The sequence below is a fragment of the Chelmon rostratus genome, chromosome 8 (genome assembly GCF_017976325.1).
Source record: "Chelmon rostratus isolate fCheRos1 chromosome 8, fCheRos1.pri, whole genome shotgun sequence".
NCBI classification, from domain to species: Eukaryota; Metazoa; Chordata; class Actinopteri; order Chaetodontiformes; family Chaetodontidae; genus Chelmon; species Chelmon rostratus.
The window spans coordinates 5,195,698-5,207,979 of NC_055665.1; the positions used below are offsets into that span (position 1 = coordinate 5,195,698).

Here is a 12,282-nt window from a genome sequence, read left to right on the forward strand (position 1 = left end):
TTGAGGCAACTGTTCGCTGCTGCACCGGTTCATAAGCAAAATAACCACATCATGTACAGTGTTGAAGAAGAAGTGGAGCACCCGATGGCAGCACAACAAATTTAAAGCTGACATGGGGAAACATTAGTATTTGCATTTGGAGTCATGTTTATTTTCCCACACAGATGGATTTAACAGTGACATGTAACAATATCGATTCAAACTTCAATGTAGAACATGCCGCTGACACTGAAATTGAGTATTAACATTGGATATGTGGATAACGTTGTGATTTTGGACCCTTCACATATGTAAAGTGCAACGTTTCTTCTTTCCTTTATGACAAAATTACTTATAAATCACATCTGTTTGTTACTGTAAACATAATAAAACATCATTAATCAGAACAAAGGTACACACCAATTGCTTTTTAATGTAGTCCTTATTGTATGATTATAGGTAGAATTAACATTTTGGATTCATACTGTCTTTGAGTTGGGTGGATTAACAGTAAAACTGGGTTTCTTGCTTGCTCTGACACATTTCTGCAACTCATAATGCTCCAGGGATTTTGCTAAGAGATTAATATTTTAAAACACTCCTCGAAACATCCCTTTAACTTTAGTTAATCAACGCCAGACCAGATTTTTCCAGACACACGTTCTGTCCTTGTGTCATGGGCACATCATTACAAGCTTACCGGACATGTATCATGGTTACCGCAGCTTGTTCACAGAACCAGTAACGATGTAACAACACTTTAGGTCAATCTGCAGCTTATCTTTAGGCCATTGGGAGGATTTTATTGGTGCATTTGCATGAAGCAGGACACCAGCAATACACCATCTTATTATCACATCCAAACATGTGTTTCAAGACTGGACAGTTGATAAAGTGGTTTATATCAGGACAGGGGTTGGCTGAAATGGAAAATAGAAAAAACAATGTGGGAGTTAGCTTCTTGTCCTTTTTTCCACCCCAGTAGACAATATTTAGTGTAACATACTTCTTATTTGCCACAGTGTGTATTTGTCATACTATGTGGGACTTACTGCAGAGGTTGTCTTCACAGTTATCGGGACAGGAAGCACACTGGGGTCCAGCCTTGTGAGGACGCCATCCCCTGAGTTTCCTCTGTTAAACAAATCAAACAGCTATCAATTGTTCTTACTCTGATTACTGATTCTGATTACTTCCACCACTGTTAAGCTCTTGCAGAAATCACATGTAAAACAATGTCATGGGTATGGAGGGTGAAATGTGCGCATACGCTTGGAAATAATGGCAACCATAGAAATAGATGTTGTTATGGCACGACATCACGCTACAGCCACTTCTTCACAGTGTCATGTGAAGATATATATATATGTGTGTGTGTGTGTGTGTGTGTGTGTGTGTGTGTGTGTGTGTATACACATAATATATATATATATATATATATATATTCTTTATACTCTATATATTCTATATACTCTATATATATATATATTCTATATACTCTATATATATATATATATACACACACACACACAATCTGTGAGCATTTATATATGTGTGTGTGTGTGTTTTGAAAACTGCCATTTTGCCATCTCTGCATATTTTTTAAAAGAACATGAATCCATTGGTGAAAGTGGGACTGGTCACACTCAATTTGTGCAGACAATTCACACCATAAAATGAATGTTAAGGAACACAAAAAGGATCTTTGTGTGTACAGCTACAGAAAGCATTGGGACAGCTTAGAGGGTCTCTAAAACTGCAATGAATTATGTTCACTTACTCCTGAGAGAATTGCGTCACACCCTTTTCACTTACAAGTAGTAATCAGATCTTTTGTTTAAAAAAAAATATGTAATATACGACAAACATGAACAGACAAACCTTGCGAACTTTGCAAACACATCATTTTTCTAGGAACAGGTAAATGTTACCTGTGTGTAGTGACCAATAGATTGTCCGTTGGTGGAGCCATTGGGATACAGGTAGTGTGACACCTCGCTGTGCCAGGTAGTGATGAAACACGTGGCAGCACAGATTAATGGGTGTCTGCAAATACACAGTTTTATTTTCATGTCCCAGTAGATTAAGTTATTAAGATAAAACAGGGTTCATTAAAGGGCCTGTTGACGATAATCTCTGCAATGATAACATATCCCACTCCCTGTAATTTGTTATTAAAAGAAGGTATTAAGACTGGAGATAAGATAATGTTCACTGTGACTCTGACCATCAATCACAAGGTCAGTTCACAGGCAACTTATACACTGACATAATCTGTGAGCTTTTATTTGCGTTCCCGGCATGTGCGAGGCAAAATGATAACAAAAAAAAAAAAAAAGAGCCATTCTCTCGCAAGATATTTGAAAACTGAATCATTTGTGATTCCAAACTTCATTTTTCAAAATGTGTTCCACTTTAACCCTTAAAATTAGAAAAGGCTGGAATTGAAGTGGTCTTCTCATTTGAGAGAACACTTGCTGGGCCCTTTTCCCCCATAAACAAAACTGAGCTCTAATATAAACATGAGATTTTTCTTTTAACCTTTGTGCTGGAAGCTTCCACCTCCAGACAGCCAACTCTTCTGGGAGAGAAATAAACCGTCCGTATCCTCCTGTTGACTGGCAGACTTTTAACTGTGTACAATGGATTTGTAATGATCGGGCTTGACTCGCTATGAACTGAAAACATTATAAGATTTCTATGAAAGAACCCGCATTAATCAATGGTAATAAATAAAAATGACATTTTGGAGTGATGATATTTATCTATGACAGACCATGCAGAAGTCAAAATCTTCACACTTCAACATCTATGCTGCTTCAAATATGAGAGGAAGTTTGCTGCATCAGAACAGTAAGGCTGAGTGAGTTTGTAAGCATCAAACTATACAACCCTGAACTGGAAAAGCTGCTTATGACTGTTACGACTCGCAGGTGCTGCACAGACCTCACCCGCGTTATTATTTTTTATCTTCCCACAGGCGAGGGGAAGCAAATGCTGAGAGTTATTAGCGAGCCCTTTTTATTGTGCGAGTAGAAAGCGGGACTGACCATTATCAGCATGTCAGAAGCAGGAGGCTGAACCGCTCTCCTGAAGGCGTCGTGAAGGTCAACAATCTCAGCCTGAACCGCTGTGATTAAAGACATAATGGAGAGTGATATTTACTCTGATGGCTTAATATCGACAATATTACTCACAAAACATATTCTGGCTTAGTTACTGTGAAATGGCTCGACGGAACAACAGAACATCCAGAAAGGACTGTGCCAAATCCCATTACTTTACTGGGAGACTCCGCTCAGAGTCGATGCTGGAAAATAAAACTCCTCTGTGAAGCTAAACATGTTTGATGCATTTAATATTGTGCTTACCTTGCTGCAGACACACCACGACATACAGAAAAGTATAAATAAGAGGAAATTTAAGTGAAGTTCTCATAAGGGGAGTGAAAAATAGTCAAACCCTTTACTTTTTTACTTGTTTGTTCGACAGCATAAATACACTCTGTGAAGAGCAAAGCCAGGCATTGAAACTTTAATTTAACTTTGATAAAATTTTACTGAACTCGAAGCTTAAAGAATTAGCAGTAGAAAAAATAGTACCTCAAGTAATAATGTTAATTGTAAAATCAAGGTTATTTCACAGAGCTAGATTTGCTATTCCCACTGCTGGCTGGTTTAATGTACGACCAGGCGATATACATGATATTTTTCTTTGGAATAGCAGAATATTTCATGACATTGTGAATATAAAATTCTGCTGTTGTCTAATTAACACTACAAAACCTTCACCGAGTTCATGTGCTCTCTGAAAATGAACAAATGTATGAATCTCAGCTGTAAATGTCTCCCTAGCACAGTCCAGTGTGATCAAATCAATCATAAATACCTGAAAGGTCATTTCCCACACTATAAAATATAAAATGGAATTAGAAGTACTTTTACTGCTATCTTTTTATTCAAATTGCAAATAAACATACTTTCCAACCCATGGAAACAAAATCCTAATATTCAAAACATCTACTCGCCACGACACAGGCAGAGTGCACCAGATGCAGCGTCAAGATACAAATCAGGAGAGCAAACATTTTCCTGAACAAAATGAAGGTGAGCGTGTGCCCTGAAGATAACGAGAAAGTAGAATTACTGTTTGTGACATTTGAAAAATCAGTTTTATTATTATTATCATTATTATACACACACACATATGCAGGAGTGCTGGATATTTCCTTTGAATACATCTATACATATCATCAATACATACGTACATACATATATATATGTATATAAAAACAACAATCTGAACTCTGAGGCATACCTGCTCCAGGGCTTTCAGGAGGTGGAGGTGAGTTGGTGCTTTCGTCTCCCTCCTTTTATAGACCCAGCTCATTCCCCTCCGGCTGCCAATGATGCAGCAGTGTCCAGGACTGTTCACACAAAAACAAGTCTATCACACCACATGGAGGAACGCAACTGACGGAGGGTAAACAAGGAATTACCAAACCTGAAGGTGCAGTGACTTCTTGATGTGTTGGCAGAAGTTTACACAGCATAGAAGTGAAAGGTGCCTGAGTATTGGTCGATAAAATGGATCCGTATGGTCCTGAATGTGAGTGGATGAAGTGATGCAGGCCGAGTAGACTGAAGATGCACCCAGTGCTTGCTTTGTCCACATGCCAGAAAGGCGATCCTGCAAGGCACAAAGGAGAAAGGTGTGCAGACTTTTCTCCTTTGTGCCTTGCCATGATGTCTTGTCTTATTTTGTGTTTGTGGGATTTGTACCATGGTGAATGTAGTAGACCTGTGTGTGTGTGGCTGCTGCCTGTTTCCATAGAGAAATGCAAACACAGAAGGATGCAGAAAGCCCGTTGGTGAAATATGAGATTTCAAAAAAGTTAGTACGCTGTGTAAAATATAAAACATAAAACACAATGTGATAATTTGCTGATCCTTTTTGATATACACTCAACTGAAAACAGCACAAAGACAATATATTTAATGTTCTCCCTCATCAGCTTCATTGATTTTTGTAAATATCTGCTTATTCTGAATCTGATGCAGCAACATGTTTCAAACAAGTTGGGACAGGAGCAACTAAAGACTGGGAAAGATGTGGAACGCTCCAAAAACACCTGTTTGGATCATTCCACAGGTAAACAGGTTGATTGGTAACAGGTGATAGTATCATGTTGGGTATGAAAGGAGCATCCTGGAAAGGCTCAGTCGCTCACAAGCGAGGTTCACCACTTTGTGAACACATGACTGGATAAAGGATTTTACAACAGGCTCAGGAACACTTTGCAAAACCTTTGTTGTCAAACGCAGTTAATTTGTTAATGACTGTGTTTTTACTTACATTTAACATAAAGTATAGCTGAGGCTGATGGGTCATAAACCAAGTCACCTAAAAGTTTAACCTAATGATGGCGCTACAGTTAAGAGGATCATGAATCTTCCTCTCGGCCAGTTTCCCTGACAGTCATTCTCATCAAAGACTTCAATCTCCAGACTGAGAAGTTTGAGGAAGCACAGATGGCTTTCCTCTCTAATACTCATATATATGTTTATTTGCACTTTTTTTTGGTTTCTTTTGAGTTTGAATGCACGTATTGTCAGTCGCTTTAGAGAAAAATGTCTGCCAAACGAATGATATGCATTCATCCATAGCAACGCCTGGATATTTCACTCAAAACCACAAATGTTAAAGCTAAAGGAAAAGTAAAGGGGTCCCCAAAATAAGCACGATTCATTGTCTGGGAGCCTGAACATTTTTTTGCCACTCCATCAGGTAGATGTAGAAATAATTTAATGGATGGTTGGAAATATTGACCTGGTTGTGGTGCTAGACATGGGGGCCATGACTGTCTGTGCACTACAATCCATCAAATAGTTGTTAAGATATTTCAGTCTGGAACATCAGTGGTGGACTGACTAAACAGCAGACACTGCCCTCCCTCTCCGGAACCATGCCTGTAGCGAGGCTGAAAATTAAGATATCGATTTTGGTGCAAGTCAAGAGAGCTAAATCACAAGATATCTGATTAAGCTACAGTGTGTGTGAACTCGGCTCCATATGAACTATAAACTAGCAGTAAATACAAAATGCAAAGTCAGTTTGTTCTCCACTGTCACCAGTGTTTAACGTTCAATGCAATGATGGATATCATGGGCGGCGCTGTATGTACCAATGGCTTTGTATACGTTCAAATGCGGTTCTCTTGGAGCAGAAACTCTCACCATTAGATAAGAATGAAGGCACATAATTTAAAGTAATGGTAGCCATCAAAGAACAGAATGTGAGTGCAGCTATAGACGGACACCCCGGGCAGAAAACTGACAGCCTAATGCAGCAGAGTTTGGTGGAAATTATATGAGCGAGGTTGAAGTCTTTTGTTGGAAATCTTTTCTTGTTCACCCCTGTTGTGTAATTCAGGTATCTAATCATTGGAAAAAGGAAAAAGACGGCTGAATTTATGCACACTTTCTAAGGGTTCATACAGCCAACAGGTTCCATTAAAAAGCAAATGAAGAATCAAACACATCAAACAATAAAATTGTTAGTAGATTTTGTGGATTCATGATTTCATCATAATTAAACAAACACTATGTAGGCTCCACAAACTTTGAGACGTTTGACATAAGCAGACAAGAGATGCACACAAATATGGCCTGAATCACACTGTGGCTTTCATCCCTGTGGGACATTATTGAATTCTTGTTAACGCAGCTCTCGTGCTAATGCTAATGTGCTGATGCTAGCCTTTAGTGTTTTAGTATTGAACTCAAAATGCTAATCTGTTTGAGCGTCTCCTAAACCGCTTTCTCATTAATTCATTCAATACATAATTGAATCTATACAGTCATTGTTATTTTGCATCATTGCTATCAGTGTCACAGACTGCAACTATCATTTTCACCTCTGTCAACGCTTTGCAAACATTAAGCAAATTAGTGCACATGCTATGACACCGCGGGGGTCACTGTAATGCATACATGTTTAATCAAAAAAGCAAACCAAAGCACAATCACAGTCTATCTGAGAGAGATTTCACATTTTATATTTTTCAAAAATACAACTTGTTGTTTATTTATTTAATTTTTGGGTTTATTACACAGAAACACACATTACAAACATTAGTAAATATTACTGTAAATGCACCAGAGTTAGCCATTTTTCATGTGCGCTGGAAAGATGTTACCCTAGCAGTCACTTTAAAAAATATCAATATTAAAACAGTTATTGAAATAAGATGCAGAGCAATAATAAAATGGGGATATTAATGTTAGTATCTATTATATCACCACACAGGACATATTTGTGTGTTGCTAATTGTCCTAATTGAAATGTGCAACACAAAGGAAAACAATACATAGAGCAAGGAACCCATACATGAAAAAAGACACAGCCACTGACAATAAAAGCAAGGCCACAATGAAGAACATGTTCATGTTCTTTAACATTTGACACATTATTAAAAGCTCTCATTCCACACTGACCACTGGGGGGCACTGTAACATCTCCAGTCACAGAGGAGCTCCAATGGTCCAATGACCAAACACAACTGTTCTCTTTGTATGAATCCCTGAATATAATAGAGCCTGTGATTGAACAATGTTATTATTTTACAGCAGAATGAGGAGACTCATTTAGGCTCCCTAAGTGATGCGTTTTGTTCCACTCACACTCCCGTCCAATCAGCCGTCTGTCTGAATCCTCCGCCGCTCGCGTAAGACTGATGCTTCCACAAACACCAGCTTGCACAAACACCATGCTTGGCTGCCCATCTTTACAATTCGTCTCACATTGTTTGTCCCATTTCAGTTGTCCCACAGTTCTCCAGTGGGGAAACATCAGCGAAAGACATTCAGCAGTGCGCCCTTTGTGGCCGTTTTAGCCGTAAGGTCAAGTTTCCACGAGTTACAGAAGGTTAAACACACACAATTTAGAACTGAACAATAAACCCACTGAAGTATAAGATGTGAAGATGACATCATGTAAATGCCATCTTCCCACATATGCTTTTTTTTCACTTTTTGGCATGTTTTTTTTTTAGCTTGTATCCAAAGCTAAAGCACGTTGGCAATTACTCTGTGGGTGATCATTACAGTCATTCAAGCCTCAGCGCCAGTCGGGATGGCTTCAGCACTTTATTTGATTTCACTCAGTTTAAAGGGCTGGAAAACCAGTCAAGCATCCATCCAACGTTAACGTTAACAATTTCACTTTCTTTCGTTCTTTAATTCCAACCTCAGGTCTCTCCACGGGTGTTTCAAAGATACGATTTGCCAGAACGACCCTTTCCCCTTCCAGCACTGAATCTTTTTTCACAGAAGGTGGTCTAACGCAGAAAAAAGGCCCTTCCAAAATCGGACGCAGGTTGCCGAGATCTAGATACGTGTTGGCAGGTTTGCGCTTGTGCTTTCAGGAAGGGTGATTAAAGTCTAATGGGGCTCCTGGTGTGACAGCAAACAGAGGCAAGAAATCTCCATCTTTAAAAGAGACATATCATTAATTTGTGGCCTGGAGTTAGACTCTCATAGCGACGTCTGAGCAACACAATGAGGCTTCTCCTTGAAAAGGGAGCTTGAAGCCTGGCAAATGATCGAGCGAATCCCCTTTTATGCTAAAAATGACTTTGAGAAGAGCCCAATGTCATGATCACATTGTGTAGTGCCAGTAAGTCTATACCTGGAGCTGTAATTATGACAGCTTATCCAAAAGCAAGTCATCCTTTGTCTCTCTTGTTTCGTCTCAGCTTGTCAATAAGTATATTTTTGCCAAGAATCATTTTTATTTGCATTTCATTATGTTATTAAATTCCCACCTCACTACATGCAAGGAGGATAGATTTCAGTTGTGTTTTTGTTTGTTCGATAGATTGCAGGATATCTACAAATTATTCTTAAAGGGATTTTTTCACCATGGGATACAGGGTGTTTAAAAAAAACACTTTCATACTTCTCTCCTACTCTTAGGAACAAGGAAGGAAAAATGCATGTAAATGCATTCCATAATTGTCATGTGTTATGATGCTAACCCTAACCCAAATGCTAACGTGAGCATGCTAACACGCTAACAGTGGCAGTGCCAACGCGCTTATGTTTGGCCCGGAATAAAGCATAGCATGTTTATCAGTATGTGAGAATGCTAACATGCTAATTAGCACTAAGCACAACCCAGCTGGGGCTAATAGGAATGCCATTAGCGCTGGAAGCATTTGGTCATAAACCAAAATACTGGACAAATTAAAATTTAGATCTAATCAGTGAATCTGGGGAATTTGGGGTATCAGCAAAACTATCACTCATCTGCTGTGGATCACAAACAGCTGCACAACATTTCATGCAATCCATCCAACAGTTGTCGAGGCTGGCCCGAAGTTGTGGTCTGATAGGCAAACGCTGCTTGCATGTCTAAAAATTATCTTAATAATTTCTGTGTAACAGCTGTGAACTGCTGTGCAAACATCACTTTTCTCCATAGCTTCCTCAACATCCTTTAGAAACAGACGTCAAGGCCTGTTAGAATAGTCACCATTGTCAAAGATCCTCATTCAGCACCTATTCTGAAGCAGTGACCAGGCCAACTCATGCTGGAAAGGAACCAAATCGATTTCGGCAAAACAAAAATATCACTCTGTATTGTCGCTTTCAATAAATATGGCTGAAAAGAGGCTGCAGCAACGAGAGTCAGACTGAACATGCTGCAGTGAAGAGAAGCTAAAACCTGAAAATCATGCAGTTAATTACTGAGAAAAAGTGAATAAAAGCAAATCACTAATCTTCACATAATTTACAGCCTATTAGACAAAAAAACACACATATCCAACATGTTATAAATTCAGTTATAACATTTAAAATGTTATTTGATAGGAAAAGCTCAAAATTGCTGTTCCAGAAGCTTTCAGCAAAGCATTTGCTCAGTTGTCATGGGGATGGTTTAGTTACAACAGGTGGTTATATGTGTTGTCAGGGAGATAATAAAACATGTTGGTTACTCACTTTGAAAGTGAGGATGGAGATAAAGATTTTTCACAAATGAATAATAATTAAAATGAGTTGCCCTTTTCTTTCATCAGCTTTGGTTCAAGTGTTTCGCTCCTTTGAAGACGGAAGTGATCCACTGGTCGACCCACTTCACCCACCAGGATCCAGTCAGGCCCTCGTGCCTCTTTCCGGACACAGGGGTCAGTGTTTCACATGTAGCCTTCTGTCTTTGCAAATCAGCCAACCACGCCTGCTGCATTGTGGTCATCATCAAGCTTTGCCTCGTGTCCATTTCAGCGGAACCTGCGAGAACTGATTTTTTAAGCCACCTGGGGGCAGCAGAGGCAAAGTTACTATATCCCATTTTTTTTTACTTGATATTAGCTCATATTAGTTGATTAGTCTTGTCTCTCATCTGATGAATGAAAGTATTCACTCTCCTATTAGCTTCATTTTGGTCTCCACCAACTCCTGAGAAAAATATCTGGTCTTTTAGCAGCTAAATGCTCCACTTACTCACTTTGTTTGCCTGACATTTGGGGCTGGGCAGGTAGCACATGTTAGATGTAACATTTATGTATTATTTATTGGTGAAAACTGCTGCTTGCAGTAGCCAAAAAAAAACAACAACACTTTTAAAGCAGAGAGAGGGAACCAAAACAGTTCAACTGTGGGACGTAAAACCGAAACAATGAGCCGAAACGCGTTACGCACTCTGTGGAGCTGAGGGGAACTGCAGATTTGGGTGACAATCCTCACTACAAGAGACCCCTGTCACATACATGTAGTCATGTGATCCATTGCTTATATTGAACAATTGATTGTAGACGCGTTAAGTTTTCTGAAATTGTCAGAAATATTCAACAAGCAAAGCAGCCAAATTCTGCGCAACACAGTCGGCACGAAACAGCAAACCAGGGTCAAACCGAACAGTGGTAGCACTGCAGAGAGTTAATGGTACAGACAGACAGTGATGGAAACTTCTTCCCTGATGTCAGCAGTGATGCAGATGCCTCCAGCGAGGATCCTCTGTGCCACCATTGATCGCTGCTGCTGCGGCTGCTGTTGTTGTTGTTGTTGCTCAGGTGGAGGTAGTTGTTGTCGTGGCGGAAATCGCAGTTTATGTATCAGAAGTCCGGTATTTCTCCAGAGTGGTGGTCCCTCATACAAACTGGCTTAAATAATAAATACGGAGCTATAGGGGGTCCTGACCCGGACCTATTAAATATGCATAACCACTACAGAGGAGTGAAGTAGTGGGAAACACACACACACACACACGCACACAGCTGCACTCAACAAAACAACCATCATGCATGTACCTCTTACACTTTTTTAGTCAAATTTATCACCAGTCCCCAGAAACACTTCCAACAGCATGCATGTGTGAGTGTGTGTGTGAGTGTGTGTGTGTGTGTGTGCATGTATTGACTATGTGGCGCAGCATTCTACTGCTTTTCTTTCTACTTCTCTCCATCTCTCTCTCTCAAACAAGCTATTGATCACTATTTCAGTCCGCCAATCTTTCTTTAGTCCTTCACTCCCTAAACAACACCCACCACCCTTCCTCCTCCCTCTCCTCCCTCTCTCTAACTCTGGTATTTCCCAACGAAGCCCCCTCCCCACCTCCCTCCCTTCCTCTCCCTCCCCTCTCTTCTCCCCCTCCTCTCCTCAGATGGATTCTTCAGTCAGCCGAGTGGAACTGGTGCGGCTGCTGGAGAGATAGGCAGAGAGGCAGGGAGGCTGTGCTGAACAGACGCTGGGTCAGAGCGCTCAGTTGCTTCAGACAATCACGGGGGAGCGAGAGAAAGACACAGGAAAAGAGACAGAGAGAGAGAGAGAGAACACCACACAGAAAGAGAGAAAAGGGAGGGAGAGACATGGGAGGGAGGTAAATATGTGACAGGATGTGGTTTCCCTGAGCTTGCAGAACATCGGTACACAGGCATACTTTGAGCATGACCTAAACACACCGAGCTTACAAGTGTGTTTGAGCTCCGTTAGGTGGTGAGGGGGGAAGACGAAGCAAACCGCTGGAGCTGCTGCTGCTGCTGCCGCTGTGCCCGTAGAGCCGACAGACGCTCTGGTTTCTCTGTCGCCTGCCGGAGGATTGTGCTTCCTTCAAGCCAGCCAGCTCCACGGCAACCTCAGCCAGCTTTGCCGGGCAGGATCCGAACCCGTCCTCCATCCTCTCTTCGTGCCGCTCTCCGTCCGAGTAGAATGCGTTTCCCTGCTGGAAGCTCTGGTCCAGCTGCTGCCTTCGCCTCCAAGCAGTGAACTTTTCAACGAGATTGCGAAACAGGTAAGTTTTGCTCCT

At 40.6% G+C, this 12,282-nt stretch overlaps 2 protein-coding genes across 2 annotated transcripts in view; one reads left to right on the forward strand and one right to left on the reverse strand.

Annotated features, from left to right (window-relative positions):
* Positions 1-762: 762 nt before the first annotated feature.
* On the reverse strand, positions 763-4,066 carry LOC121610257 (cysteine-rich venom protein Cau1). The gene is given in 7 exon segments (XM_041942276.1): positions 763-899; positions 1,032-1,111; positions 1,250-1,312; positions 1,879-2,025; positions 3,010-3,109; positions 3,351-3,354; positions 4,007-4,066. Coding segments are annotated over 7 exon segments (591 nt in total).
* Positions 4,067-11,933: 7,867 nt separating this feature from the next.
* Positions 11,934-12,282, forward strand: part of LOC121610877 (raftlin-like) — a 104,380-nt gene continuing 104,031 nt past the window's right edge. The window contains exon 1 of the mRNA XM_041943189.1: positions 11,934-12,267. The gene's annotated coding sequence lies outside the window, so the exon portion shown is untranslated. The remainder of the gene's footprint in view (positions 12,268-12,282) is intronic.